Source organism: Salvelinus alpinus, chromosome 24 (assembly GCF_045679555.1).
Source record: "Salvelinus alpinus chromosome 24, SLU_Salpinus.1, whole genome shotgun sequence".
Classification (NCBI taxonomy): Eukaryota; Metazoa; Chordata; class Actinopteri; order Salmoniformes; family Salmonidae; genus Salvelinus; species Salvelinus alpinus.
The window spans coordinates 41,348,364-41,375,327 of record NC_092109.1 but is presented as its reverse complement, the minus strand read 5'-3'; the positions used below and the strand labels follow the sequence as shown (position 1 = coordinate 41,375,327).

Genomic DNA, 26,964 nt, shown 5'->3' with positions numbered 1-26,964 from the left:
GAGGTGTAGAGAGGGGTAGAGGTGTAGAGAGGGGTAGAGGTGTAGAGAGGGGTAGGTAGAGAGAGAGGGGTAGAGGTGTAGAGAGGGGTAGAGGTGTAGAGAGGGGTATGTAGAAAGAGAGGGGTAGGTAGAGAGGGGTAGAGGTGTAGAGAGGGGTAGAGGTGTAGAGAGGGGTAGAGGTGTAGAGAGAGAGGTGTAGAGATGTAGAGAGAGAGGTGTAGAGATGTAGAGAGAGAGGTGTAGAGAGGGGTAGAGGTGTAGAGATGTAGAGAGGGGTAGAGGTGTAGAGATATAGAGAGGGGTAGAGAGGGGTAGAGGTGTAGAGAGGGGTAGAGGTGTAGAGAGGGGTAGGTAGAGAGAGAGGGGTAGAGGTGTAGAGAGGGGTAGAGGTGTAGAGAGGGGTAGGTAGGTAGAGAGGGGTAGAGGTGTAGAGAGGGGTAGAGGTGTAGAGAGGGGTAGAGGTGTAGAGAGGGGTAGAGGTGTAGAGAGGGGTAGAGGTGTTGAGAGGGGTAGAGGCGTAGAGAGGGGTAGAGGTGTAGAGATGGGTAGAGGTGTAGAGAGGGGTAGAGGTGTAGAGATGGGTAGAGGTGTAGAGAGGGGTAGAGGTGTAGAGATTGGTAGAGGTGTAGAGAGGGGTAGAGGTGTAGAGAGGGGTAGAGGTGTAGAGAGGGGTAGAGGTGTAGAGAGGGGTAGAGGTGTAGAGAGGGGTAGAGGTGTAGAGAGGGGTAGAGGTATAGAGAGGGGTAGAGAGGGGTAGAGAGGGGTAGAGGTGTAGAGAGGGGTAGAGGTGTAGAGAGGGGTAGAGGTGTAGAGAGGGGTAGAGGTAAAGAGAGGGGTAGAGGTATAGAGAGGGGTAGAGGTGTAGAGAGGGGTAGAGAGGGGTAGAGAGGGGTAGAGGTGTAGAGAGGGGTAGGTAGAGAGAGAGGGGTAGAGGTGTAGAGAGGGGTAGGTAGAGAGAGAGGGGTAGAGGTGTAGAGAGGGGTAGAGGTGTAGAGAGGGGTAGAGGTATAGAGAGGGGTAGAGGTGTAGAGAGGGGGAGAGGGGTAGAGAGGGGTAGAGAAGGGTAGGTAGAGAGAGAGGGGTAGAGGTGTAGAGAGGGGTAGAGGTGTAGAGAGGGGTAGAGGTGTAGAGAGGGGTAGAGGTGTAGAGAGGGGTAGAGGTGTAGAGAGGGGTAGAGGTGTAGAGAAGGGTAGAGGTGTAAAAAGAGAGAGAGGTCTAGAGAGGGGTAGAGGTGTAGAGAGGGGTAGGTAGAGGTGTAGAGAGGGGTAGAGGTGTAGGGAGGGGTAGAGGTGTAGAGGTGTAGAGAGGGGTAGAGGTGTAGAGAGGGGTAGGTAGAGAGAGAGGGGTAGAGGTGTAGAGAGGGGTAGAGGTGTAGAGAGGGGTAGGTAGAAAGAGAGGGGTAGGTAGAGAGGGGTAGAGGTGTAGAGAGGGGTAGAGGTGTAGAGAGGGGTAGAGGTGTAGAGAGGGGTAGAGGTGTAGAGAGGGGTAGAGGTGTAGAGAGGGGTAGAGGTGTAGAGAGGGGTAGAGGTGTAGAAAGAGAGGTGTAGAGATATAGAGAGAGAGGTGTAGAGATGTAGAGAGAGAGGTGTAGAGATGTAGAGAGGGGTAGAGGTGTAGAGAGGGGTAGAGGTGTAGAGAGGGGTAGAGGTGTAGAGAGGGGTAGAGGTGTAGAGATGGGTAGAGGTGTAGAGAGGGGTAGAGGTGTAGAGATTGGTAGAGGTGTAGAGAGGGGTAGAGGTGTAGAGAGGGGTAGAGGTGTAGAGGTGTAGAGAGGGGTAGAGGTGTAGAGAGGGGTAGAGGTGTAGAGAGGGGTAGAGGTGTAGAGAGGGGTAGAGGTGTAGAGAGGGGTAGAGGTGTAGAGGGGGGTAGAGGTGTAGAGAGGGGTAGAGGTGTAGAGAGGGGTAGAGGTATAGAGAGGGGTAGAGGTGTAGAGAGGGGTAGAGGTGTAGAGAGGGGTAGAGGTATAGAGAGGGGTAGAGGTGTAGAGAGGGGTAGAGGTATAGAGAGGGGTAGAGAGGGGTAGAGGGGTAGAGAGGGGTAGAGAGGGGTAGAGGTGTAGAGAGGGGTAAAGGTGTAGAGAGGGGTAGAGGTGTAGAGAGGGGTAGAGGTATAGAGAGGGGTAGAGGTATAGAGAGGGGTAGAGGTGTAGAGAGGGGTAGAGAGGGGTAGAGAGGGGTAGAGGTGTATAGAGGGGTAGGTAGAGAGAGAGGGGTAGAGGTGTAGAGAGGGGTAGGTAGAGAGAGAGGGGTAGAGGTGTAGAGAGGGGTAGAGGTGTAGAGAGGGGTAGAGGTATAGAGAGGGGTAGAGGTGTAGAGAGGGGGAGAGGGGTAGAGAGGGGTAGAGAGGGGTAGGTAGAGAGAGAGGGGTAGAGGTGTAGAGAGGGGTAGAGGTGTAGAGAGGGGTAGAGGTGTAGACAGGGGTAGAGGTGTAGAGAGGGGTAGAGGTGTAGAGAGGGGTAGAGGTGTAGAGAGGGGTAGAGTTGTAGAGAAGGGTAGAGGTGTAAAAAGAGAGAGAGGTCTAGAGAGGGGTAGAGGTGTAGAGAGGGGTAGGTAGAGGTGTAGAGAGGGGTAGAGGTGTAGAGAGGGGTAGAGGTGTAGAGGTGTAGAGAGGGGTAGAGGTGTAGAGAGGGGTAGAGGTGTAGAGGTGTAGAGAGGGGTAGAGGTGTAGAGAGAGAGGTAGAGGTGTAGAGAGGGGTAAGTAGAGAGAGAGGTTTATCACATTAAAAGAAAGAAATCACATCTCACCAGTACTTTTGCTGCAGATGAAGTTGAATCTCTCTGTCTCAGACTTGCCGACCCACTGACCCCCGTCTCTCTGTATGGCCCCCGTGTTCCCACACTGCTCCTTGATGGTGTTGTAGCCCTCCCCGTCGGCCCAGTTGTGGTAGCAGGACTCTTCTCCATTGACCCAGAACCAGAAGTCCAGGGTGCAGGTGTACCTCAGGCCCAGCCAGACGAAGGGAGTGGAGGCCTTCTTGGCTCTCTGTTGGACCCAGTGCTGGATGCTCTGGTTGTGGGCAGACACCAGCTCCATGTCCAGATCTCTGCAGTGCCACAGGGCTTCAGACCACGTCTTGTTCTCTGAGACCAGGACCAGTTCATCTGGAGGAAGAAGAGGGGGATACAGAGACTCATGATGATTGTTAATATATTAAGTTCACTTTGATTCTAAGACCTACACCGTTGTACATTAATGTTCAGTCCTTCTCATCACAACGTTACCAAATGTTAAACGTAAGTCTATATTGAGGATTTAAAGTGTTGGTCAGAGGCTCACCGTCATAGCAGATGAAATTAGAGTTGGTGGTGCAACCCTGAAAATTCAACATTCCAGAAGGGAAAGTAACTACACCACAGAACTCTCCGTCCTGATAACTCCCATCTGCCATGTTTGCCTTGAATAAGTCCCAAAAAGAGAATCCACTCTGGTCGGACCACCTCCAGACTCCAAGAGATTTCTTCAGGCCAATCCACACTCTGTAGATATCAGTGACGTCAGGTAAGATACTCTTGATGGCGTCCATCTCTGTTGTGTTCCTCACACTGGCCAGGTCTGTGTGGTGTCGCTGACAATAGCTGTGAGCATCACCCCAAGACTTAAAATCCTTGATGAGAATGTACTTATTGGTCGCATTTTTGTCTATTTGAGAAGAAAAAAAAGATATAACAAAATACAAAATACAGATGAATGTTTGTAAATATATATATTTTTTTAATAAATAAAATATGAATCTCTTATCTGAATACAATTATTTGGTATATGACAACATCGTTGATTGATGAGGAAATGGACAGGGGAACTCACCATCATAGCAGACAAAACAAAAAAAAAATTCACAGTCGTAATTTTGCCAAGTCGCATTTAGCAACATATACACACATAACCTTTTTTTGGGGGGATCATTATTTGGATGCTTGAGATCCCAAAACCCGTTCCCCTCTAACTCTCTGTCTCCCAGAGACCACCTCCAGACGTTGTTATACAGCCCTATCCAGGCTGATCCTCTCCATCTATCTGCTACTCTGTTGTTGAGCTTCATCAAATCTGCCATGTCATTTATGGTGGCCAGGTCAGTGTAGTTCTGTCTGCAGAAACTCTGAGCTTCAGTCCAGTTCTTTTTCAAGTTCACAAAGTGGAACTGATGAGGGAGGCATGAGGGGAGGATGGACAGCCCTGTGGAGAACAAACCAACATGATGAGGGGAGGATGGACAGCCCTGTGGAGAACAAACCAACATTATGATTGGAGGATGGACAGCCCTGTGGAGAACAAACCAACATTATGAGGGGAGGATGGACAGCCCTGTGGAGAACAAACCAACATTATGAGGGGAGGATGGACAGCCCTGTGGAGAACAAACCAACATTATGAGGGGAGGATGTACAGCCCTGTGGAGAACAAACCAACATTATGAGGGGAGGATGGACAGCCCTGTGGAGAACAAACCAACATTATGAGGAGAGGATGGACAGCCCTGTGGAGAACAAACCAACATTATGAGGGGAGGATGGACAGCCCTGTGGAGAACAAACCAACATTATGAGGGGAGGATGGACAGCCCTGTGGAGAACAAACCAACATTATGAGGGGAGGACGGACAGCCCTGTGGAGAACAAACCAACATTATGAGGGGAGGATGGACAGCCCTGTGGAGAACAAACCAACATTATGAGGGGAGGATGGACAGCCCTGTGGAGAACAAACCAACATTATGAGGGGAGGATGGACAGCCCTGTGGAGAACAAACCAACATTATGAGGAGAGGATGGACAGCCCTGTGGAGAACAAACCAACATTATGAGGGAGGATGGACAGCCCTGTGGAGAACAAACCAACATTATGAGGGGAGGATGGACAGCCCTGTGGAGAACAAACCAACATTGTGAGGGAGGATGGACAGCCCTGTGGAGAACAAACCAACATTATGAGGGAGGATGGACAGCCCTGTGGAGAACAAACCAACATTATGAGGGAGGATGGACAGCCCTGTGGAGAACAAACCAACATTATGAGGAGAGGATGGACAGCCCTGTGGAGAACAAACCAACATTATGAGGGGAGGATGGACAGCCCTGTGGAGAACAAACCAACATTGTGAGGGGAGGATGGACAGCCCTGTGGAGAACAAACCAACATTATGATGGAGGATGGACAGCCCTGTGGAGAACAAACCAACATTATGAGGGAAGGATGGACAGCCCTGTGGAGAACAAACCAACATTATGAGGGAAGGATGGACAGCCCTGTGGAGAACAAACCAACATTATGAGAGGAGGATGGGCAGCCCTGTGGAGAACAAACCAACATTATGAGAGAAGGATGGACAGCCCTGTGGAGAACAAACCAACATTATGAGGGGAGGATGGACAGCCCTGTGGAGAAACAAACCAACATTATGAGGGGAGGATGGACAGCCCTGTGGAGAACAAACCAACATTATGAGAGGAGGATGGACAGCCCTGTGGAGAACAAACCAACATTATGAGAGGAGGATGGGCAGCCCTGTGGAGAACAAACCAACATTATGAGAGAAGGATGGACAGCCCTGTGGAGAACAAACCAACATTATGAGGGGAGGATGGACAGCCCTGTGGAGAAACAAACCAACATTATGAGGGGAGGATGGACAGCCCTGTGGAGAACAAACCAACATTATGAGGGGAGGATGGACAGCCCTGTGGAGAACAAACCAACATTATGAGGGAGGATGGACAGCCCTGTGGAGAACAAACCAACATTATGAGTGGAGGATGGACAGCCCTGTGGAGAACAAATCAACATTATGAGGGGAGGATGGACAGCCCTATGGAGAACAAATCAACATTATGAGAGGAGGATGGACAGCCCTGTGGAGAACAATCCAACATTATGAGAGGAGGATGGAGAGCCCTGTGGAGAACAAACCAACATTATGAGAGAAGGATGGACAGCCCTGTGGAGAACAAACCAACATTATGAGGGGAGGACAGACAGCCCTGTGGAGAACAAACCAACATAATGAGGGGAGGACAGACAGCCCTGTGGAGAACAAACCAACATTATGAGGAGAGGATGGACAGCCCTGTGGAGAACAAACCAACATTACAAGAGGAGGATGGACAGCCCTGTGGAGAACAAACCAACATTATGAGGGAGGGATGGACAGCCCTGTGGAGAACAAACCAACGTTATGAGAGGAGGATGGACAGCCCTGTGGAGAACAAACCAACATTATGAGGGGAGGATGGACAGCCCTGTGGAGTACACACCAACATTATGAGTGGAGGATGGACAGCCCTGTGGAGTACACACCAACATTATGAGGGGAGGATGGACAGCCCTGTGGAGTACACACCAACATTATGAGGGGAGGATGGACAGCCCTGTGGAGAACAAACCAACATTATGAGGAGAGGATGGACAGCCCTGTGGAGAACACACCAACATTATGAGTGGAGGATGGACAGCCCTGTGGAGAACAAACCAACATTATTAGGGGAGGATGGGCAGCCCTGTGGAGAACAAACCAACATTATGAGGAGAGGATGGACAGCCCTGTGGAGAACAAACCAACATTATGAGAGGAGGATGGACAGCCCTGTGGAGAACAAACCAACATTATGAGGGGAGGATGGGCAGCCCTGTGGAGAACAAACCAACATTATGAGAGGAGGATGGACAGCCCTGTGGAGAACAAACCAACATTATGAGGGGAGGATGGACAGCCCTGTGGAGAACAAACCAACATCATGAGGGGAGGACGGACAGCCCTGTGGAGAACAAAGCAACATTATTAGGGGAGGATGGACAGCCCTGTGGAGAACAAACCAACATTATGAGGGGAGGATGGACAGCCCTGTGGAGAACAAACCAACATTATGAGGGGAGGATGGACAGCCCTGTGGAGAACAAACCAACATTTTGAGGGGTGGATGGACAGCCCTGTGGAGAACAAACCAACATTATGAGAGGAGGATGGACAGCCCTGTGGAGAACAAACCAACATTATGAGGGGAGGATGGACAGCCCTGTGGAGAACAAACCAACATTATGAGAGGAGGATGGACAGCCCTGTGGAGAACAAACCAACATTATGAGAGGAGGATGGACAGCCCTGTGGAGAACAAACCAACATTATGAGAGGAGGATGGACAGCCCTGTGGAGAACAAACCTACATTATAAGAGGAGGATGGACAGCCCTGTGGAGAACAAACCAACATTATGAGAGGAGGATGGACAGCCCTGTGGAGAACAAACCAACATTATGAGAGGAGGATGGACAGCCCTGTGGAGAACAAACCAACATTATGAGGGGAGGATGGACAGCCCTGTGGAGAACAAACCAACATTATGAGAGGAGGATGGACAGCCCTGTGGAGAACAAACCACCACTATGAGGGGAGGATGGACAGCCCTGTGGAGAACAAACCAACATTATGAGAGGAGGATGGACAGCCCTGTGGAGAACAAACCAACATTATGAGGGGAGGATGGACAGCCCTGTGGAGAACAAACCAACATTTTGAGGGGTGGATGGACAGCCCTGTGGAGAACAAACCAACATTATGAGAGGAGGATGGACAGCCCTGTGGAGAACAAACCAACATTATGAGAGGAGGATGGACAGCCCTGTGGAGAACAAACCAACATTATGAGAGGAGGATGGACAGCCCTGTGGAGAACAAACCAACATTATGAGAGGAGGATGGACAGCCCTGTGGAGAACAAACCAACATTATGAGGGGAGGACGGACAGCCCTGTGGAGAACAAACCAACATTTTGAGGGGTGGATGGACAGCCCTGTGGAGAACAAACCAACATTATGAGGGGAGGATGGACAGCCCTGTGGAGAACAAACCAACATTATGAGAGGAGGATGGACAGCCCTGTGGAGAACAAACCAACATTATGAGGGGAGGATGGACAGCCCTGTGGAGAACAAACCAACATTATGAGGGGAGGATGGACAGCCCTGTGGAGAACAAACCAACATTATGAGGGGAGGATGGACAGCCCTGTGGAGAACAAACCAACATTTTGAGGGGAGGATGGACAGCCCTGTGGAGAACAAACCAACATTATTAGGGGAGGATGGACAGCCCTGTGGAGAACAAACCAACATTATGAGAGGAGGATGGACAGCCCTGTGGAGAACAAACCAACATTATGAGAGGAGGATGGACAGCCCTGTGGAGAACAAACCACCACTATGAGGGGAGGATGGACAGCCCTGTGGAGAACAAACCAACATTATGAGGGGAGGATGGACAGCCCTTTGGAGAACAAACCAACATTATGAGGGAGGATGGACAGCCCTGTGGAGAACAAACCAACATTATGAGGGAAGGATGGACAGCCCTGTGGAGAACAAACCAACATTATGAGGGGAGGATGGACAGCCCTGTGGAGAACAAACCAACATTATGAGGGAAGGATGGACAGCCCTGTGGAGAACAAACCAACATTATGAGGAGAGGATGGACAGCCCTGTGGAGAACAAACCAACATTATGAGGGGAGGATGGACAGCCCTGTGGAGAACAAACCAACATTATGAGGGGAGGATGGACAGCCCTGTGGAGAACAAACCAACATTATGAGGGAAGGATGGACAGCCCTGTGGAGAACAAACCAACATTATGAGGAGAGGATGGACAGCCCTGTGGTGAACAAACCAACATTATGAGGGGAGGATGGACAGCCCTGTGGAGAACAAACCAACATTATGAGGGGAGGATGGACAGCCCTGTGGAGAACAAACCACCACTATGAGGGGAGGATGGACAGCCCTGTGGAGAACAAACCAACATTTTGAGGGGAGGATGGACAGCCCTGTGGAGAACAAACCAACATTTTGAGGGGAGGATGGACAGCCCTGTGGAGAACAAACCAACATTATGAGGAGAGGATGGACAGCCCTGTGGAGAACAAACCAACATTATGAGGGGAGGATGGACAGCCTTGTGGAGAACAAACCAACATGATGAGGGGAGGATGGACAGCCCTGTGGAGAACAAACCAACATTATGAGGGGAGGATGGACAGCCCTGTGGAGAACAAACCAACATTATGAGGGGAGGATGGACAGCCCTGTGGAGAACAAACCAACATTATGAGGGGAGGATGGACAGCCCTGTGGAGAACAAACCAACATTATGAGGGAAGGATGGACAGCCCTGTGGAGAACAAACCAACATTAGGAGAGGAGGATGGACAGCCCTGTGGGGACAGCCCTGTGGAGAACAAACCAACATTATGAGGGGAGGATGGACAGCCCTGTGGAGAACAAACCAACATTATGAGGGGAGGATGGACAGCCCTGTGGAGAACAAACCAACATTATGAGGGGAGGATGGACAGCCCTGTGGAGAACAAACCAACATTATGAGGGGAGGATGGACAGCCCTGTGGAGAACAAACCAACATTATGAGGGGAGGATGGACAGCCCTGTGGAGAACAAACCAACATTATGAGGGGAGGATGGACAGCCCTGTGGAGAACAAACCAACATTATGAGGGGAGGATGGACAGCCCTGTGGAGAACAAACCACCACTATGAGGGGAGGATGGACAGCCCTGTGGAGAACAAACCAACATGATGAGGGGAGGATGGACAGCCCTGTGGAGAACAAACCAACATTATGAGGGGAGGATGGACAGCCTTGTGGAGAACAAACCAACATTATGAGGGGAGGATGGACAGCCCTGTGGAGAACAAACCACCACTATGAGGGGAGGATGGACAGCCCTGTGGAGAACAAACCAACATTATGAGAGGAGGATGGACAGCCCTGTGGAGAACAAACCAACATTATGAGGGGAGGATGGACAGCCCTGTGGAGAACAAACCAACATTATGAGGGGAGGATGGACAGCCCTGTGGAGAACAAACCAACATTATGAGGGGAGGATGGACAGCCCTGTGGAGAACAAACCAACATTATGAGGGGAGGATGGACAGCCCTGTGGAGAACAAACCACCATTATGATGGGAGGATGGACAGCCCTGTGGAGAACAAACCAACATGATGAGGGGAGGATGGACAGCCCTGTGGAGAACAAACCAACTTTATGAGAGGAGGATGGACAGCCCTGTGGAGAACAAACCAACATTATGAGAGGAGGATGGACAGCCCTGTGGAGAATAAACCAACATTATGAGAGGAGGATGGACAGCCCTGTGGAGAACAAACCAACACTATGAGGGGAGGATGGACAGCCCTGTGGAGAACAAACCAACATTATGAGGAGAGGATGGACAGCCCTGTGGAGAACAAACCAACAATATGAGAGGAGGATGGACAGCCCTGTGGAGAACAAACCAACATTATGAGGTGGGATGGACAGCCCTGTGGAGAACAAACCAACATTATGAGGGGAGGATGGACAGCCCTGTGGAGATCAAACCAACATTATGAGGGGAGGATGGACAGCCCTGTGGAGAACAAACCAACATTATGAGGGGAGGATGGACAGCCCTGTGGAGAACAAACCAACATTATGAGGGGAGGACGGACAGCCCTGTGGAGAACAAACCAACATTATGAGGGGAGGATGGACAGCCCTGTGGAGAACAAACCAACATTATGAGAGGAGGATGGACAGCCCTGTGGAGAACAAACCAACATTATGAGAGGAGGATGGACAGCCCTGTGGAGAACAAAACAACACTATGAGGGGAGGATGGACAGCCCTGTGGAGAACAAACCAACTTTATGAGAGGAGGATGGACAGCCCTGTGGAGAACAAACCAACAATATGAGGGGAGGATGGACAGCCCTGTGGAGAACAAACCAACTTTATGAGAGGAGGATGGACAGCCCTGTGGAGAACAAACCAACAATATGAGGGGAGGATGGACAGCCCTGTGGAGAACAAACCAACATTATGAGGGGAGGATGGACAGCCCTGTGGAGAACAAACCAACATTATGAGAGGAGGATGGACAGCCCTGTGGAGAACAAACCAACATTATGAGGGGAGGATGGACAGCCCTGTGGAGAACAAACCAACATTATGAGGGGAGGATGGACAGCCCTGTGGAGATCAAACCAACATTATGAGGGGAGGATGGACAGCCCTGTGGAGAACAAACCAACATTATGAGGGGAGGATGGACAGCCCTGTGGAGAACAAACCGACATTATGAGAGGAGGATGGACAGCCCTGTGGAGAACAAACCAACATTATGAGGGGAGGACGGACAGCCCTGTGGAGAACAAACCAACATTATGAGGGGAGGATGGACAGCCCTGTGGAGAACAAACCAACATTATGAGAGGAGGATGGACAGCCCTGTGGAGAACAAACCAACACTATGAGGGGAGGATGGACAGCCCTGTGGAGAACAAACCAACTTTATGAGAGGAGGATGGACAGCCCTGTGGAGAACAAACCAACAATATGAGGGGAGGATGGACAGCCCTGTGGAGAACAAACCAACATTATGAGGGGAGGACGGACAGCCCTGTGGAGAACAAACCAACATTATGAGAGTACAAATAAAATACACTAACAAATGCACATGAACACACACATACAGAAATCACTTACCTGAGAAAACAAGGAGGAGGAACAGTGGTTGGTCCATCCCTGGAGATTGGAGGGAAAACAAATGTTAACTAGAACTATTACCAACATGGTGACATGCTACAGATGTTAACTAGAACTACTACCAACATGGTGACATGCTACAGATGTTAACTAGAACTACTATCAACAACATGGTGACATGCTACAGATGTTAACTAGAACTACTATCAACAACATGGTGACATGCTACAGATGTTAACTAGAACTTCTACCAACAACATGGTGACATGCTACAGATGTTAACTAGTACTACTACAACAACATGGTGACATGCTACAGATGTTAACTAGAATACTACAGATGCATTAAGTGTTGAAAAGTAATGACTGAAAAGACAAACATAAAGTGCTCCAATATTAATATGTAAATAGGCTGTCTATAGTCACTGTTTGAAGGAGCATTTCACATTTTAAATGACATAAATTGTATCATGCACAGTATGCACATCCTGGCTAGTATTTTCTATTGTTCAGAATAATGTATTTACAAACATGAACAATAAGTCTTTACTAAATAAAAATACTAAATCACTAAATGTGTTGTACTTTATTCTTTCAACAGGCATACGTGCAGATATTAGATAAATCATTATACCTGATGTTTAATGTTGTTGTAGATGTTGTCTTTGCTGTTGTATTATGTTGTTGTCAGCTCTCCCTCTGTCTCTCTCTCTCTCTCTGAGTGGTTCTGTCACCTCTAGGGCAGGTGGATGTTATACATGTATTGTATTGATGGAGGCATGAATGGCATATCTATTCGTTGTTCGGTCTTATTTCCATAGAGAAAAAATTACTGGTCAAAGAAAACTAAATGTGAAGAAACACCTTCAGCACACATGCAAATACCAAAACACCTCTCTCTCTCTCTCTCTCTCTCTCTCTCTCTCTCTCTCTCTCTCTCTCTCTCTCTCTCTCTCTCTCTCTCTCTCTCTCTCTCTCTCTCTCTCTCTCTCTCTCTCTCTCTCTCTCTCTCTCTCTCTCTCTCTCTCTCTCTCTCTCTCTCTCTCTCTCTCTCTCTCTCTCTCTCTCTCTCTCTCTCTCTCTCTCTCTCTCTCTCTCTCTCTCTCTCTCTCTCTCTCTCTCTCTCTCTCTCTCTCTCTCTCTCTCTCTCTCTCTCTCTCTCTCTCTCTCTCTCTCTCTCTCTCTCTCTCTCTCTCTCTCTCTCTCTCTCTCTCTCTCTCTCTCTCTCTCTCTCTCTCTCTCTCTCTCTCTCTCTCTCTCTCTCTCTCTCTCTCTCTCTCTCTCTCTCTCTCTCTCTCTCTCTCTCTCTCTCTCTCTCTCTCTCTCTCTCCCACTCTCTGTCATACAGATGTAGAATCTTAATTTGACCAGTTTCTTACATCAGGAAATAATCATACAGAATCAGGAAATGTGAATTATCGTGTGGATTATAATTAACGTTGGTAGTAGAATGGCCTTACTGAAGTGATTAGTGACTTTCAACGTGGCACCTTCAAATGATGTCACCTTTCCAACATGTCAGTTTGTCAAATTGTTATTGTGAAGTGGAAACGTCTAGGAGCAACAACGGCTCAGCCGCTAATTGGTAAAGATTGTCTTTCCTGTTGCAACACTCCCTACTGAGTTCCAAGCTGCCTTTGGAAACAAGGTCGGCACAAGAACTGTTCGTCGAAAGGTTCATGAAATGGGATCTATGGCAGAGCAGACGCACACATACAGACAAACAAGAAAACGCTCACCCGGAGGCGGCGCTCCTAGGAGAGAGAACTGGGGAGTTTAATACAGGGAATCTTAAATCAGTTTTACAAAATTTATATCAGCATGTTAAATGTGCAACCAGATGGAAAATACCTCTGGACCACCTATACTCCACACACAGAGACGCATACAAAGCCCTCCCTCGCCCTCCATTTTGCAAAAATGACCATAATTCCATCCTTCTGATTCCTGATTACAAGCAAAAATTAAAGCAGGAAGCACCAGTGACTAGATCAATAAATAAGTGGTCAGATGAAGCAGATGCTAAACTACAGGACTGTTTTGCTAGCACAGACTGGAATATGTTCCGGGATTCTTCCGATGGCATTGAGGAGTACACCACATTAGTCACTGGCTTCATCAATAAGTACATTGATGACGTCATCCCCACAGGGACCGTACGCACATACCCCAACCAGAAGCCATGGATTACAGAAAACATCCGCACTGAGCTAAAGGCTAGAGCTGACGCTTTCAAGGAGCGGGACGCTAACCCGGAAGCTAATAAGAAATCCCGCTTTCCCCTCCGACAAACCATCAAACAGGCAAAGTGTCAATACAGAACTAAGATCGAGTTGTACTAAACCGGCTCTGACGCTCGTCAGATGTGGCAGGGCTTGCAAACCATTACAGACTACAAAGGGAAGCACAGCCGAGAGCTGCCCAGTGACACGAGCCTACCAGACGAGCTAAACTACTTCTATACTCACTTCGGAGCAAATAACACTGAAACATGCATGAGAGCACCAGCTGTACCGGAAGACTGTGTGATCACGCTCTCCGCAGCCGATCTGAGTAAGACTTTTAGATAGATCAACATTCACAAGGCCGCAGGGCCAGACGGATTACCAGGACGTGTACTGCGAGCATGCGCTGACCAACTAGTATGTGTCTTCGCTGACATTTTCAACCTCTCCCTGTCCGAGTCTGTAATGCCAACATGTTTTAAGCAGACCACCATAGTGCCTGTGCCCAAGAACACTAAGGTAACCTGCGTAAATGACTACCGACCCGTAGCACTCACGTCTGTAGCCATGAAGTGCTTTGAAAGGCTTGTCATGGCTCACATCAACACCATCATCCCAGAAACCCTACACCCACTCCAATGTGCATACCGCCCCAACAGATCCACAGATGATGCAGTCTCTATTGTACTCGACACTGCACTGTCGCACCTGGAAAAAACGAACACTGAAGTGAGAATGCTATTCATTGACTACAGCTCAGCATTCAAGACCATAGTGCTCTCAAATCTCATCAATAAGCTAAGGACCCTGGGACTAAACACCTCCCGCTGCAACTGGATCCTGGACTTCCTGACGTGCCACCCCCAAGTGGTAAGGGTAGGTAACAACACATCCGCCACGCTGAACCTCAACACAGAGGCCCCTAAGGGGTGCGTGCTCAGCCCCCTCCTGTACTTCCTGTTCACTCATGACTGCACGGCCAGGCACGATTCCAACACCCTCATTAAATTTGCCGATGACACAACAGTGGTAGGCCTGACCACCGACAACAACGAGACAGCCTATATGGAAGAGGTCAGAGACCTGGCCGTGTGGTGCCAGGACAACAACCTCTCCGTCAACATGATCAAGACAAATTCACCCTCAGGGGACTGAAGTTCCTCAGATCCTCAAAAGGTTCTACAGTTTAACCATCGAGAGCATCCTGACTGGTTGCATCACTGCCTGGTGTGGTAACTGCTCGGCCTCCGACCACAAGGCACTACAGAGGGTAGTGTGAACGGCCCTGTACCTCTACTTCCTGCGGCTATGCTAACAACTGAGCTATATTTACACTGTCACTGTTTCCATAGTTACAATTACATTTTATAAAGAATATTTGTCATAGACGTTACTTAATATTTAAGTTGAACTTTTTGCTTGTTTGTAACAGTTAATTTGGAGTTCAACAAACACGTATGTTATTTAATTTTAATGATTAACTTTTGTTTTTAAACAGTTAATGTATTAGCTATTTGATTTATCAATAATGTAATTGTGTGATACTTATTTGGAGGATATGCCAAATGTGATTCTTCGTAATGGTGGAAAGTCTATATCCAAATAATCGATTGTGTCACGTTCCTGACCTGTTTTCTGTTGTTTTGTATGTGTGTGATGGTCAGGGCGTGAGTTTTGGGTGGGCAGTCTATGTTTGCTGTTTCTATGTTGGTGTTGGGTTGCCTGGTATGGCTCTTAATTAGAGGCAGGTGTTTTGCGTTTTCCTCTAATTGAGAGTCATATTAAGGTAGGTTGTTCTCACTGTTTGTTTGTGGGTGATTGTCTCCTGTGTCCTTGTCGGTGTACCACACGGGACTGTAGCGTTTGTTCGGTTTTTGTGTAGTCTGTTTTCCCTGTCCGTGCGTTCTTCGTGTTTTATGTAAGTACTCTCGTTCAGGTCTGTCTTCTTTGTTTTGTTGTTTTTGTAAAATATTCAAGTGTTCTTCGTGTGTTTAGTTTTGTCTTGTAAATAAAGTTTCATGATGTATTCAAAACCCGCTGCACGTTGGTCAAATCCATGCTACTCCTCTTCTGATGAGGAGAAGGAGGAAGCGCGTTACAGAATCACCCACCAAACCCAGATCAAGCAGCGGGTTAATGGACAGCAACGACAGCGCACGAAGCAGGATTTATGGTCTTGGGAGCAAGTATTCAACGGAGAAGGACCCTGGGCTAAGGTGGGAGAGAATCGCCGCTCTCGGGAGGAGAAGGAGGCAGCCACAGCCCAGGAGCGCTGGTATGAGGAGGCAGCGCGGCGACGCGGTTGGGAGCCCGAGAGTCAGACCCAAAAATTTATTGGGGGGGGGCACACGAGGAGTGTGGCAAAGCCGGGTAGGATACCTGAGCCAACTCCCCCTGCTTACCGTGGAGTGAGAGAGCGTCGTACTGGTCAGACACCGTGTTATGCGGTAAAGCGCACGGTGTCCCCAGTACGCGTGCTTAGCCCAGTGCGGGCTATTCCACCTTGCCGCACTGGGAGGGCTAGGTTGGGCATCGAGCCAGATGTCATGAAGCCGGCCCAACGTATCTGGTCTCCAGTACGTCTCCTCGGGCCGGCATACATGGCACCAGCCTTACGAATGGTGTCCCCGGTTCGCCAGCATAGCCCAGTGCGGGCTATTCCACCTCGCCGCACTGGCAGGGCTACGGGCACCATTCAACCTGGTAAGGTTGGGCAGGCTCGGTGCTCAAGAGCACGTGTCCTCCTTCACGGTCCGGTATACCCGGTGCCACCTCCAAGTACCAGTCCACCGGTGGCAGCCCCCCCGCACCAGGCTGTCTCTCCGGGTTCTCTCTCCAGCTGCTCCCACCTGTCCAGCGCTGTCAGAGCTTTCCTCCTCTCCAGCGCAGCCAGTGCCTATACCACGCACAAGGCCTACTGTGCGCCTCAGCAGGGCAGAGTCGGCCGTCTGCCCAACGCCTTCTGCACTGCCTGTCTGCCCAGCGCCTTCTGCACTGTCTGTCTGCCCAGCGCCGTCGGAGCCATCTGTCTGCCCAGCGCCGTCTGAGCCCGTCTGCTCAGCGGCGCCTGAACTGCCCGTCTGCCCAGCGGCGCCTGAACTGCCCGTCTGCCCAGCGGCGCCTGAACTGCCCGTCTGCCCAGCGGCGCCTGAACTGCCCGTCTGCCCAACGGCGCCTGAACTGCCCGTCTGCCATGAGCCTGCAAAGCCGCCCGTCTGCCAGAGCCTTCCGCCAGACCGGATCAGCCAGAGCCTTCCGCCAGACCGGATCAGCCAGAGCCTTCCGCCAGACCGGATCAGCCAGAGCCTTCCGCCAGACCGGATCAGCCAGAGCCTTCCGCCAGACCGGATCAGCCAGAGCCTTCCGCCAGACCGGATCAGCCAGAGCCTTCCGCCAGACCGGATCAGCCAGAGCCGTCCAGCCAGGACCAGCCTGAGCCGTCCAGCCAGGACCTGCCAGAGCCGTCCAGCCAGGACCTGCCAGAGTCCCTCAGCCAGGACCTGCCAGAGTCCCTCAGCCAGGACCTGCCAGAGTCCCTCAGCCAGGACCTGCCAGAGTCCCTCAGCCCGGACCTGCCAGAGTCCCTCAGCCCGGACCTGCCAGAGTCCCTCAGCCCGGACCTGCCAGAGTCCCTCAGCCCGGACCTGCCAGAGTCCCTCAGCCCGGACCTGCCAGAGTCCCTCAGCCCGGTGTTGCCCCTTATCCCGGTGCTGCCCCTTATCCCGGTGCTGCCCCTTATCCCGGTGCTGCCCCTTATCCCGGTGCTGGCCCTTATCCCGGTGCTGCCCCTTCATTTAGGTGGTTTTAGTTGGAGGGTGGTCATTGGGAGGGGGATACAGAAGCGGGGAGTGACTATGGTGGTGTGGGGACAGCGTCCGGAGCCTGAGCCACCACCGTGGTCAGATGCCCACCCAGACCCTCCCCTGGACTTTGTGCTGGTGCGCCCGGCGTTCTCACCTTGAGGGGGGGGTTCTGTCACGTTCCTGACCTGTTTTCTGTTGTTTTGTATGTGTGTGATGGTCAGGGCGTGAGTTTTGGGTGGGCAGTCTATGTTTGCTGTTTCTATGTTGGTGTTGGGTTGCCTGGTATGGCTCTTAATTAGAGGCAGGTGTTTTGCGTTTTCCTCTAATTGAGAGTCATATTAAGGTAGGTTGTTCTCACTGTTTGTTTGTGGGTGATTGTCTCCTGTGTCCTTGTTGGTGTACCACACGGGACTGTAGCGTTTGTTCGGTTTTTGTGTAGTCTGTTTTCCCTGTCCGTGCGTTCTTCGTGTTTTATGTAAGTACTCTCGTTCAGGTCTGTCTTCTTCGTTTTGTTGTTTTTGTAAAATATTCAAGTGTTCTTCGTGTGTTTAGTTTTGTCTTGTAAATAAAGTTTCATGATGTATTCAAAACCCGCTGCACGTTGGTCAAATCCATGCTACTCCTCTTCTGATGAGGAGAAGGAGGAAGCGCGTTACAGATTGTTACGTTCCTCAGCTAGAAAAACAAATAATGTCACTCAAACAGAAGGGAGAACTAACAAAGTCACTGACAAACCATCAAACAGAACAGGTGGGTGATTAGGACGGGTTCTGAAAGACCCTCATGGCGGTGTCCACTGAAAGTTACCTAGCAACAACAACTGGAACCTAAAAGACAACCCCCATGAACGCCAACTAATTTGCCCAAGAAGAGGCAAACAAAATAAAAACCCACCAAACTTAAAGACAGGAAGCAAACCTAAAAGTGGAGCAAACAGAAAACAGGGAAGATCAGATAAAGGTTGTTTTTCTAGAAATAACATAGAGAACAAACTAAAGAGACCCTTAAATAGAACCTGGGCCAGCCACTCTTAAATAGAACCTGGGCCATCCACTCTTAAATAGAACCTGGGCCAGCCACTCTTAAATAGAACCTGGGCCAGCCACTCTTAAATAGAACCTGGGCCATCCACTCTTAAATAGAACCTGGGCCAGCCACTCTTAAATAGAACCTGGGCCAGCCACTCTTAAATAGAACCTGGGCCATCCACTCTTAAATAGAACCTGGGCCAGCCACTCTTAAATAGAACCTGGGCCATCCACTCTTAAATAGAACCTGGGCCATCCACTCTTAAATAGAACCTGGGCCAGCCACTCTTAAATAGAACCTGGGCCAGCCACTCTTAAATAGAACCTGGGCCAGCACAGCTGAAACACCTTCCCACTAATGAGATGGACAGGAAAGCACAGGTGTAACACGTACTAACGAGGTGACACCAATCGGTGCGCCCAACGTGCTAACGTGCTATATGTGCTAAAGTCCAAACTCAAAACATACATGGAAAAATCAAAGCCTGCTGCACGATTCAAATGATTTAATTGCGAATTAAGTGAAACCTCTATTTTTTTATTATTGGTGATGAATACAATTTGCTAGTGTTCATCCTAATTAGTATTGGATCACATATCTCCTATTGTTTACTGTTAACATAATGTCTTTTATAAATGTGAAAATATACACTGTTCATTGATTGACGAATTGATTGATTGGTTGGTTAATTGGTCATTTGACTGCTTGATTTGTTAATAGGATTTGTTTATTAGATTGATTGCCTGATTAATTTGTTGATTAATTGCTTTGATGATTAATTTGTTGCCTGAATTTAATTGGATTGATTGATTTATATTTGAATAAAGTTTATTTATCAGAGTGGACTGATTGTAAAACGTGGATCTGAGTTATTATTTTTCTAGGATCTGAAGCCAGGTCCAACAACAACAGAGACAGTGTTCCTACTGACTAACTGATGATCTGAGGTCAGGTCTAACATCCTGTATACAACAGTAGACAGTGTTCCTATTGACTAACTGATGATCTGAGGTCAGGTCTAACATCCTGTATACAACAGTAGACAGTGTTCCTATTGAGTAACTGATGATCTGAGGTCAGGTCTAACACCCTGTATACAAAAGTAGACAGTGTTCCTATTGACTAATTGATGATCTGAGGTCAGGTCTAACATCCTGTATACAACAGTAGACAGTGTTCCTATTGACTAACTGATGATCTGAGGTCAGGTCTAACATCATTATCAAAATCCCTTCTATTCTTTCCTCTGTTTCTTGAAATAAGTATTAAACAAAAAACGAAACAAACTAGAGGCATTTTCATAACTTTATTGATTTGTTGTACTGTGTAAAGGATGAATGTACCATTGTCAAATAGTTAAAGGGGCAATCTGCAGTTCAATCAATAACAAAGTGTAAACCCCACCACTGTTTTGTGAAAATCTTTAGGATGGAGATAGAGAAATGTAACCACTCTCAAATTAACAGACAGAACAACATATTAAAGGACAGACCATCCATGATATCAACGTTATAGTTTAAACTATGTTTCTCAGACTATACAGGATGACCATCCATGATATCAACATTATAGTTTAAACTACGTTTCTGAGACTAAACAGAATGACCGTCCATGATATCAACATTATAGTTTAAACTATGTTTCTGAAGATAAACAGTGTTTGTTTACAATTACATTGTTTAAAAACAATGGAGTAAAACAAATTTACATTTTTGGTTCTGATGGGAAATGACAGTTGAATTAAGCTCATGAGGCATTTATAAGTCATGTACTTCAAGAATGAATGGGTACATTTCATGAAATAAAAATTCTAAAACGGATGCCCGTGTCACAGATTGCCCCTTGAAATGTAGACTCCACCACCATCACCAGAACAGATACAGTAATTTAAATGTTACACACTAGCATCATAGAAAAAAGACTTGTTGGAAAAATATATTTTAAACAACTCATAATACCTTCAAATATTTCTATAATGGAATTAACGGTCTAGATAAAATAATGAATGAGTGAAATAGACTCTGGAAACAGTAACAGCAAATTAAAATAGAAAATAAATAAAAAAACTGAATGTTTAGAACAACTAAAAGTTCACCTTTAACCACCTGCTAAGGTGGCTTAGCAGTTCAGACGTCTTTTTCTGTTCCGTATTGTCGTGTCCTGTATATATATATATTTACACCTTTCTTCGCTTATCTTTTATTTATTTTATTATCCAAGAACTCAACTACAAAAGCTTTCCTGCAAAAGCTTTCCTGCAACCCGCTTCACCAATTACTAAAAAGTATTATTTACCTCAATCTGAAAATCCATCGTGGAAGCCAGCCAGGGGCTAATTCAGAAGCTAGCCTGAAAGCTAACCAGAAGCTACTCCGATAGCTAGCCAGAAGCTAATCTGTAGCTGCCCCGAAATTAGCCGGTTTGCTGGCTAGCGTTGGTGTTTCAGCTGCCCACGTGTTGTGGTCATCAGCTATTCCTTTAGCTCGATAATCTACCGGCACTTTTGTGCAACGCGACTCGGACCGGAGCATTCCGGGACTTTTCCTTTCTCTCAGTTTCCCCGGATTCCAGCCGCAGGCTCTGGTCACTTGCACCTTGATTTCGCAGCTAGCTAGCTGCAAACCGTGTGACTATTGGCTTACGTCGACCCCGGAGCAAACTCAAATCATTCTGGAGCTAGCCAGCTGAGGAGTTCCATCACCATCCGGACCCGTTTCTTTTGTTGCTGCTGCAGATACGGAACCCCACCGGGCCTTCACGACTGACTGCCGCGACTGACTGCCGACGTTATCTGCCCGAGGGATTTATCCAACTGGCACCTCCGTCCCGACGTTACCTGAACGCTCACCTGAGGCCCGCTAATCGTTAGCTGTCTTATCGGCTGCTATCTGAATAAGTATACCGGACAACTATTATTATTATTATTATCTTTTTTTTTTTTTTTTTTTTTTTTCTTGGGTCACTATATCTATTTTGCCAATTTGGATTGATCCCCTCTACCACACGGAACCCCACTACACGGAACCCCACTAACCTACCGACGGAAACGCACGAGGTATCTACAAACTGACCTCCATCCTATGCTGCTACCGATAGCCATATACCCGGCCAGCTGTCTGGATCGCCACGACCCCAACCAACCTCTACTCACTGGACCCTTATTGATCACTCGATTAAGCATGCCTCTCCTTAATGTAAATATGCCTTGTCCATTGCTGTTCTGGTTAGTGTTTATTGGCTTATTTCACTGTAGAGATTCTAGCCCTGCTCACTATACCATATCCAACCTCTCAGTTCCACCACCCACATATGCGATGACATCACCTGGTTTCAATGATGTTTCTAGAGACAATATCTCTCTCATCATCACTCAATACCTAGGTTTACCTCCACTGTATTCACATCCTACCATACCTTTGTCTGTACATTATTCCTTTAAACTATTTTATCGCCCCCAGAAACTTCCTCTTACTCTCTGCTCTAGTAGCTCTAGGCGACCAATTCTCATAGCTTTTAGCCGTACCCTTATCCTACTCCTCCTCTGTTCCTCTGGTGATGTAGAGGTGAATCCAGGCCCTGCAGTACCTGGCTCCACTCCTATTCCCCAGGCGCTCTCTTTTGATGACTTCTGTAACCGTAATAGCCTTGGCTTCATGCATGTTAACATTAGAAGCCTCCTCCCTAAGTTTGTTTTGTTCACTGCTTTAGCACACTCTGCCAACCCGGATGTTTTAGCCGTGTCTGAATCCTGGCTTAGAAAGACCACCAAAAACTCAGACATTTTCATCCCCAATTACAAGATTTTCAGACAAGATAGAACGGCCAAAGGGGGCGGTGTTGCAATCTACTGCAAAGACTGCCTGCAGAGTTCTGTTTTACTATCCAGGTCTGTTCCCAAACAATTTGAACTTCTACTTTTAAAAATCCACCTCTCTAAAAACAAGTCTCTCACCGTTGCCGCCTGCTATAGACCACCCTCTGCCCCCAGCTGTGCTCTGGACACTATATGTGAACTGATTGCCCCCCATCTATCTTCAGAGCTCGTGCTGCTAGGCGACCTAAATTTGAACATGCTCAACACCCCAGCCACCCTACAATCTAAGCTTGATGCCCTCAATCTCACACAAATTATCAATGAACCTACCAGGTACCACCCCAATTCCGTAAACACGGGTACCCTCATAGATATCATCCTAACAAACTTGCCCTCCAAATACACCTCTGCTGTTTTCAACCAAGATCTCAGCGATCACTGCCTCATTGCCTGCATCCGTAATGGGTCAGCGGTCAAACGACCTCCACTCATCACTGTCAAACGCTCCCTGAAACACTTCAGCGAGCAGGCCTTTCTAATCGACCTGGCCGGGGTATCCTGGAAGGATATCGATCTCATCCCGTCAGTAGAGGATGCCTGGTCATTTTTTAAAAATGCCTTCCTCACCATCTTGAATAAGCATGCCCCATTCAAGAAATTTAGAACCAGGAACAGATATAGCCCTTGGTTCTCTCCTGACCTGACTGCCCTTAACCAACAGAAAAACATCCTATGGCGTTCTGCATTAGCATCGAACAGCCCCCGTGATATGCAACTTTTCAGGGAAGCCAGAAACCAATATACACAGGCAGTTAGAACAGCCAAGGCTAGCTTTTTCAAGCAGAAATTTGCTTCCTGCAACACAAATTCAAAAAAGTTCTGGGACACCGTAAAGTCCATGGAGAATAAGAACACCTCCTCCCAGCTTCCAACCGCTCTGAAGATAGGAAACACTGTCACCACCGACAAATCCACTATAATTGAGAATTTCAATAAGCATTTTTCCACGGCTGGCCATGCTTTCCACCTGGCTGCCCCTACCCCGGACAACAGCACTGCCCTCCCCTCTGCTACTCGCCCAAGCCTTCCCCATTTCTCTTTCTCCCAAATACAGTCAGCTGATGTTCTAAATGAGCTGCAAAATCTGGACCCTTACAAATCAGCCGGGCTAGATAATCTGGACCCTTTCTTTCTAAAACTATCTGCTGAAATTGTTGCCACCCCTATTACTAGCCTCTTCAACCTCTCTTTCGTGTCGTCTGACATCCCCAAAGATTGGAAAGCAGCTGCGGTTATCCCCCTCTTCAAAGGGGGGGACACCCTTGACCCTAACTGCTACAGACCTATATCTATCCTATCCTGCCTTTCTAAGGTCTTCGAAAGCCAAGTCAACAAACAGATTACCGACCATTTCGAATCCCACCACACCTTCTCCGCTATGCAATCTGGTCATGCAGAGCTGGTCATGGGTGCACCTCAGCCACGCTCAAGGTCATAAACGATATCGTAACCGCCATCGATAGGAAACAATACTGTGCAGCCGTATTCATTGACCTGGCCAAGGCTTTTGACTCTGTCAATCACCACATCCTCATTGGCAGACTCGACAGCCTTGGTTTCTCTAATGATTGCCTCGCCTGGTTCACCAACTACTTCTCTGATCGAGTTCAGTGTGTCAAATCGGAGGGTCTGTTGTCCGGGCCTCTGGCAGTCTCTATGGGGGTGCCACAGGGTTCAATTCTTGGATCGACTCTCTTCTCTGTATACATCAATGATGTCGCTCTTGCTGCTGGTGATTCTCTGATCCACCTCTACGCAGACGACACTATTCTGTATACTTCTGGCCCTTCTTTTGACACTGTGTTAACAACTCTCCAGGCGAGCTTCAATGCCATACAACTCTCCTTCCGTGGCCTCCAACTGCTCTTAAATACAAGTAAAACCAAATGCATGCTCTTCAACCGATCGCTGCCTGCTCCTGCCCGCCTGTCCAACATCACTACTTTGGACGGCTCTGACTTAGAATATGTGGACAACTACAAATACCTAGGTGTCTGGTTAGACTGTAAACTCTCCTTCCAGACTCACATCAAACATCTCCAATCCAAAGTCAAATCTAGAATTGGCTTCCTATTCCGCAACAAAGCATCCTTTACTCACGCTGCCAAACATACCCTTGTAAAACTGACCATCCTACCAATCCTCGACTTCGGTGATGTCATTTACAAAATAGCCTCCAAAACCCTACTCAATAAATTGGATGCAGTCTATCACAGTGCCATCCGTTTTGTCACCAAAGCCCCATATACTACCCACCACTGCGACCTGTACACTCTCGTTGGCTGGCCCTCGCTTCATACTCGTCGCCAAACCCACTGGTTCCAGGTCATCTACAAGACCCTGCTAGGTAAAGTCCCCCCTTATCTCAGCTTGCTGGTCACCATAGCAGCACCTACCTGTAGCACGCGCTCCAGCAGGTATATCTCTCTAGTCACCCCCAAAACCAATTCTTCCTTTGGACGCCTCTCCTTCCAGTTCTCTGCTGCCAATGACTGGAACGAACTACAAAAATCTCTGAAACTGGAAACACCTATCTCCCTCACTAGCTTTAAGCACCAGCTGTCAGAGCAGCTCATAGATTACTGCACCTGTACATAACCCATCTACAATTTAGCCCAAACAACTACCTCTTTACCTACTGTATTTATTTATTAATTTATTTTGCTCCTTTGCACCCCATTATTTCTGTCTCTACTTTGCACTTTCTTCCACTGCAAACCAACCATTCCAGTGTTTTTTTAGTTTTTATTTTACTTGATGTGTTGTATTCACTTCGCCTCCATGGCCTTTTATATTTTTATTTATTTATACATATATTTGTTTGCCTTCACCTCCCTTATCTCACCTCACTTGCTCACATTGTATATAGACTTATTTTTTTCACTGTATTATTGACTATATGTTTGTTTTACTCCATGTGTAACTATGTGTTGTTGTATGTGTCGAACTGCTTTGCTTTATCTTGGCCAGGTCGCAATTGTAAATGAGAACGTGTTCTCAATTTGCCTACCTGGTTAAATAAAGGTTAAATAAAAATAAATAAAAAAAATAACATTCATTAACATCAACATATTATACTTAAAGTACACGTATATACTTCTATACATTTATTACACTTATAAACGTATATTATACTCTTGTAATGTGTTGTTATCGTTCCATACTGTTATTGTTTCCATATTTACTTACTATATTAATAGAAAATAAATAAAACAACTGAATATTGAGAACAACTTAAAGTTAACGTTTAACATTCATTAACATCAACAAGTATAGTAAGTAAATATGAAAACAACAGTGTGGTAGGATAATATTACATTACAAGAGTATAATATAAAACATGTCATTATAAAATCCTCTATCCATCTCCTTATTTAATATCAAATATCAGTTCAAGATAGAGTTAAGAAAATATTTACTAAATAAACTAAATCAAAAATAGTAAAATAAGAATAAAAAGTAACCTAATAAAAATAACAATAACGAGGCTATATAAGGGGGTACCGGTAACGGGTCAATGAGCGGGGTAGAGGTTAGTCTAGTTATTTTGTACATGTTGGTTGGGGTAAATCGACTATGCATAGATGAACAAACATTAGTTTAAAAAAAATCCAAATTATTTGCATAGTGAACTTACACACAGTCTGGCACACACACTTACCCCACCAGACATGCCACCAGGGGTCTTTTCACAGTCCCCACATCCAGAACAAATTCAAGAAAGCATACAATATTATACTCTATAATAATAATATTCTATAATAATAATAATAATATTATTATAGAGCCGTTATTGCATGGAACTTCCATCTCATATTGCTCAAATAAACAGCAAACCTGGTTTCAAAACAGATAAAGCAACACCTCACGACACAACGCCTCTCCTCTATTTGACCTGGATAGTTTGTGTGTATGTATTGATATGGAGGCTACGTGTGCCATTTTTAAATTGATACAGATCTGTCCTTGAGCTGTTCTTGTCTATTAATGCCATGTTGTTTCACAAAGAAAGAGTAGCTACTACTTTTGGAACAGCTAATAAGGATCCTAATAAAATACCAAATACCAAAACAAGAATAACTAAAAGTTTAACCTTTAAAATAAAAAAACATAATTCATGAGTAATACACTAAGTCAATGTGAAAACAATAATAGTATGGTTTCATAATAGTCAAATACAAGTATTTATATAAATCCCCCAAAATCCTGTGTCCGTAATTTTATATTATATAAAATATCTGAATGAAGACTTGACCACCAAGTAGAAAAGCTAATTAAAACAATTAAAACTTGATTTGAGAACAACTAACAGTTAACCTTTAAAATGAAATGACATCAACCAGTAATAAAACAGCAAAATATAATAATAATCAAATAACATGTTAAAATATACAAATATTGAACACATGTCACAATAATCCAGTGAGCTCTATGTAGCTCTATGTTTAATATCCAGTGAGCTCTATGTAACTCTGTTTTATTTCCTGTGAGCTACAACAG

At 47.0% G+C, this 26,964-nt stretch overlaps 1 protein-coding gene across 1 annotated transcript; it reads right to left on the bottom strand.

Moving 5' to 3' along the window:
* Positions 1 to 2,733: 2,733 nt before the first annotated feature.
* Positions 2,734 to 3,557, bottom strand: LOC139551906 (CD209 antigen-like protein C). Its single transcript, XM_071363244.1, has 2 exons — positions 3,277 to 3,557; positions 2,734 to 3,101 (listed from the first exon to the last, which is right to left on the bottom strand). Exons 1-2 carry the CDS (start codon positions 3,521 to 3,523, stop codon positions 2,734 to 2,736), a joined length of 615 nt encoding a protein of 204 aa, XP_071219345.1. The 5' UTR covers positions 3,524 to 3,557.
* Between the last annotated feature and the right edge of the window lie 23,407 nt (positions 3,558 to 26,964).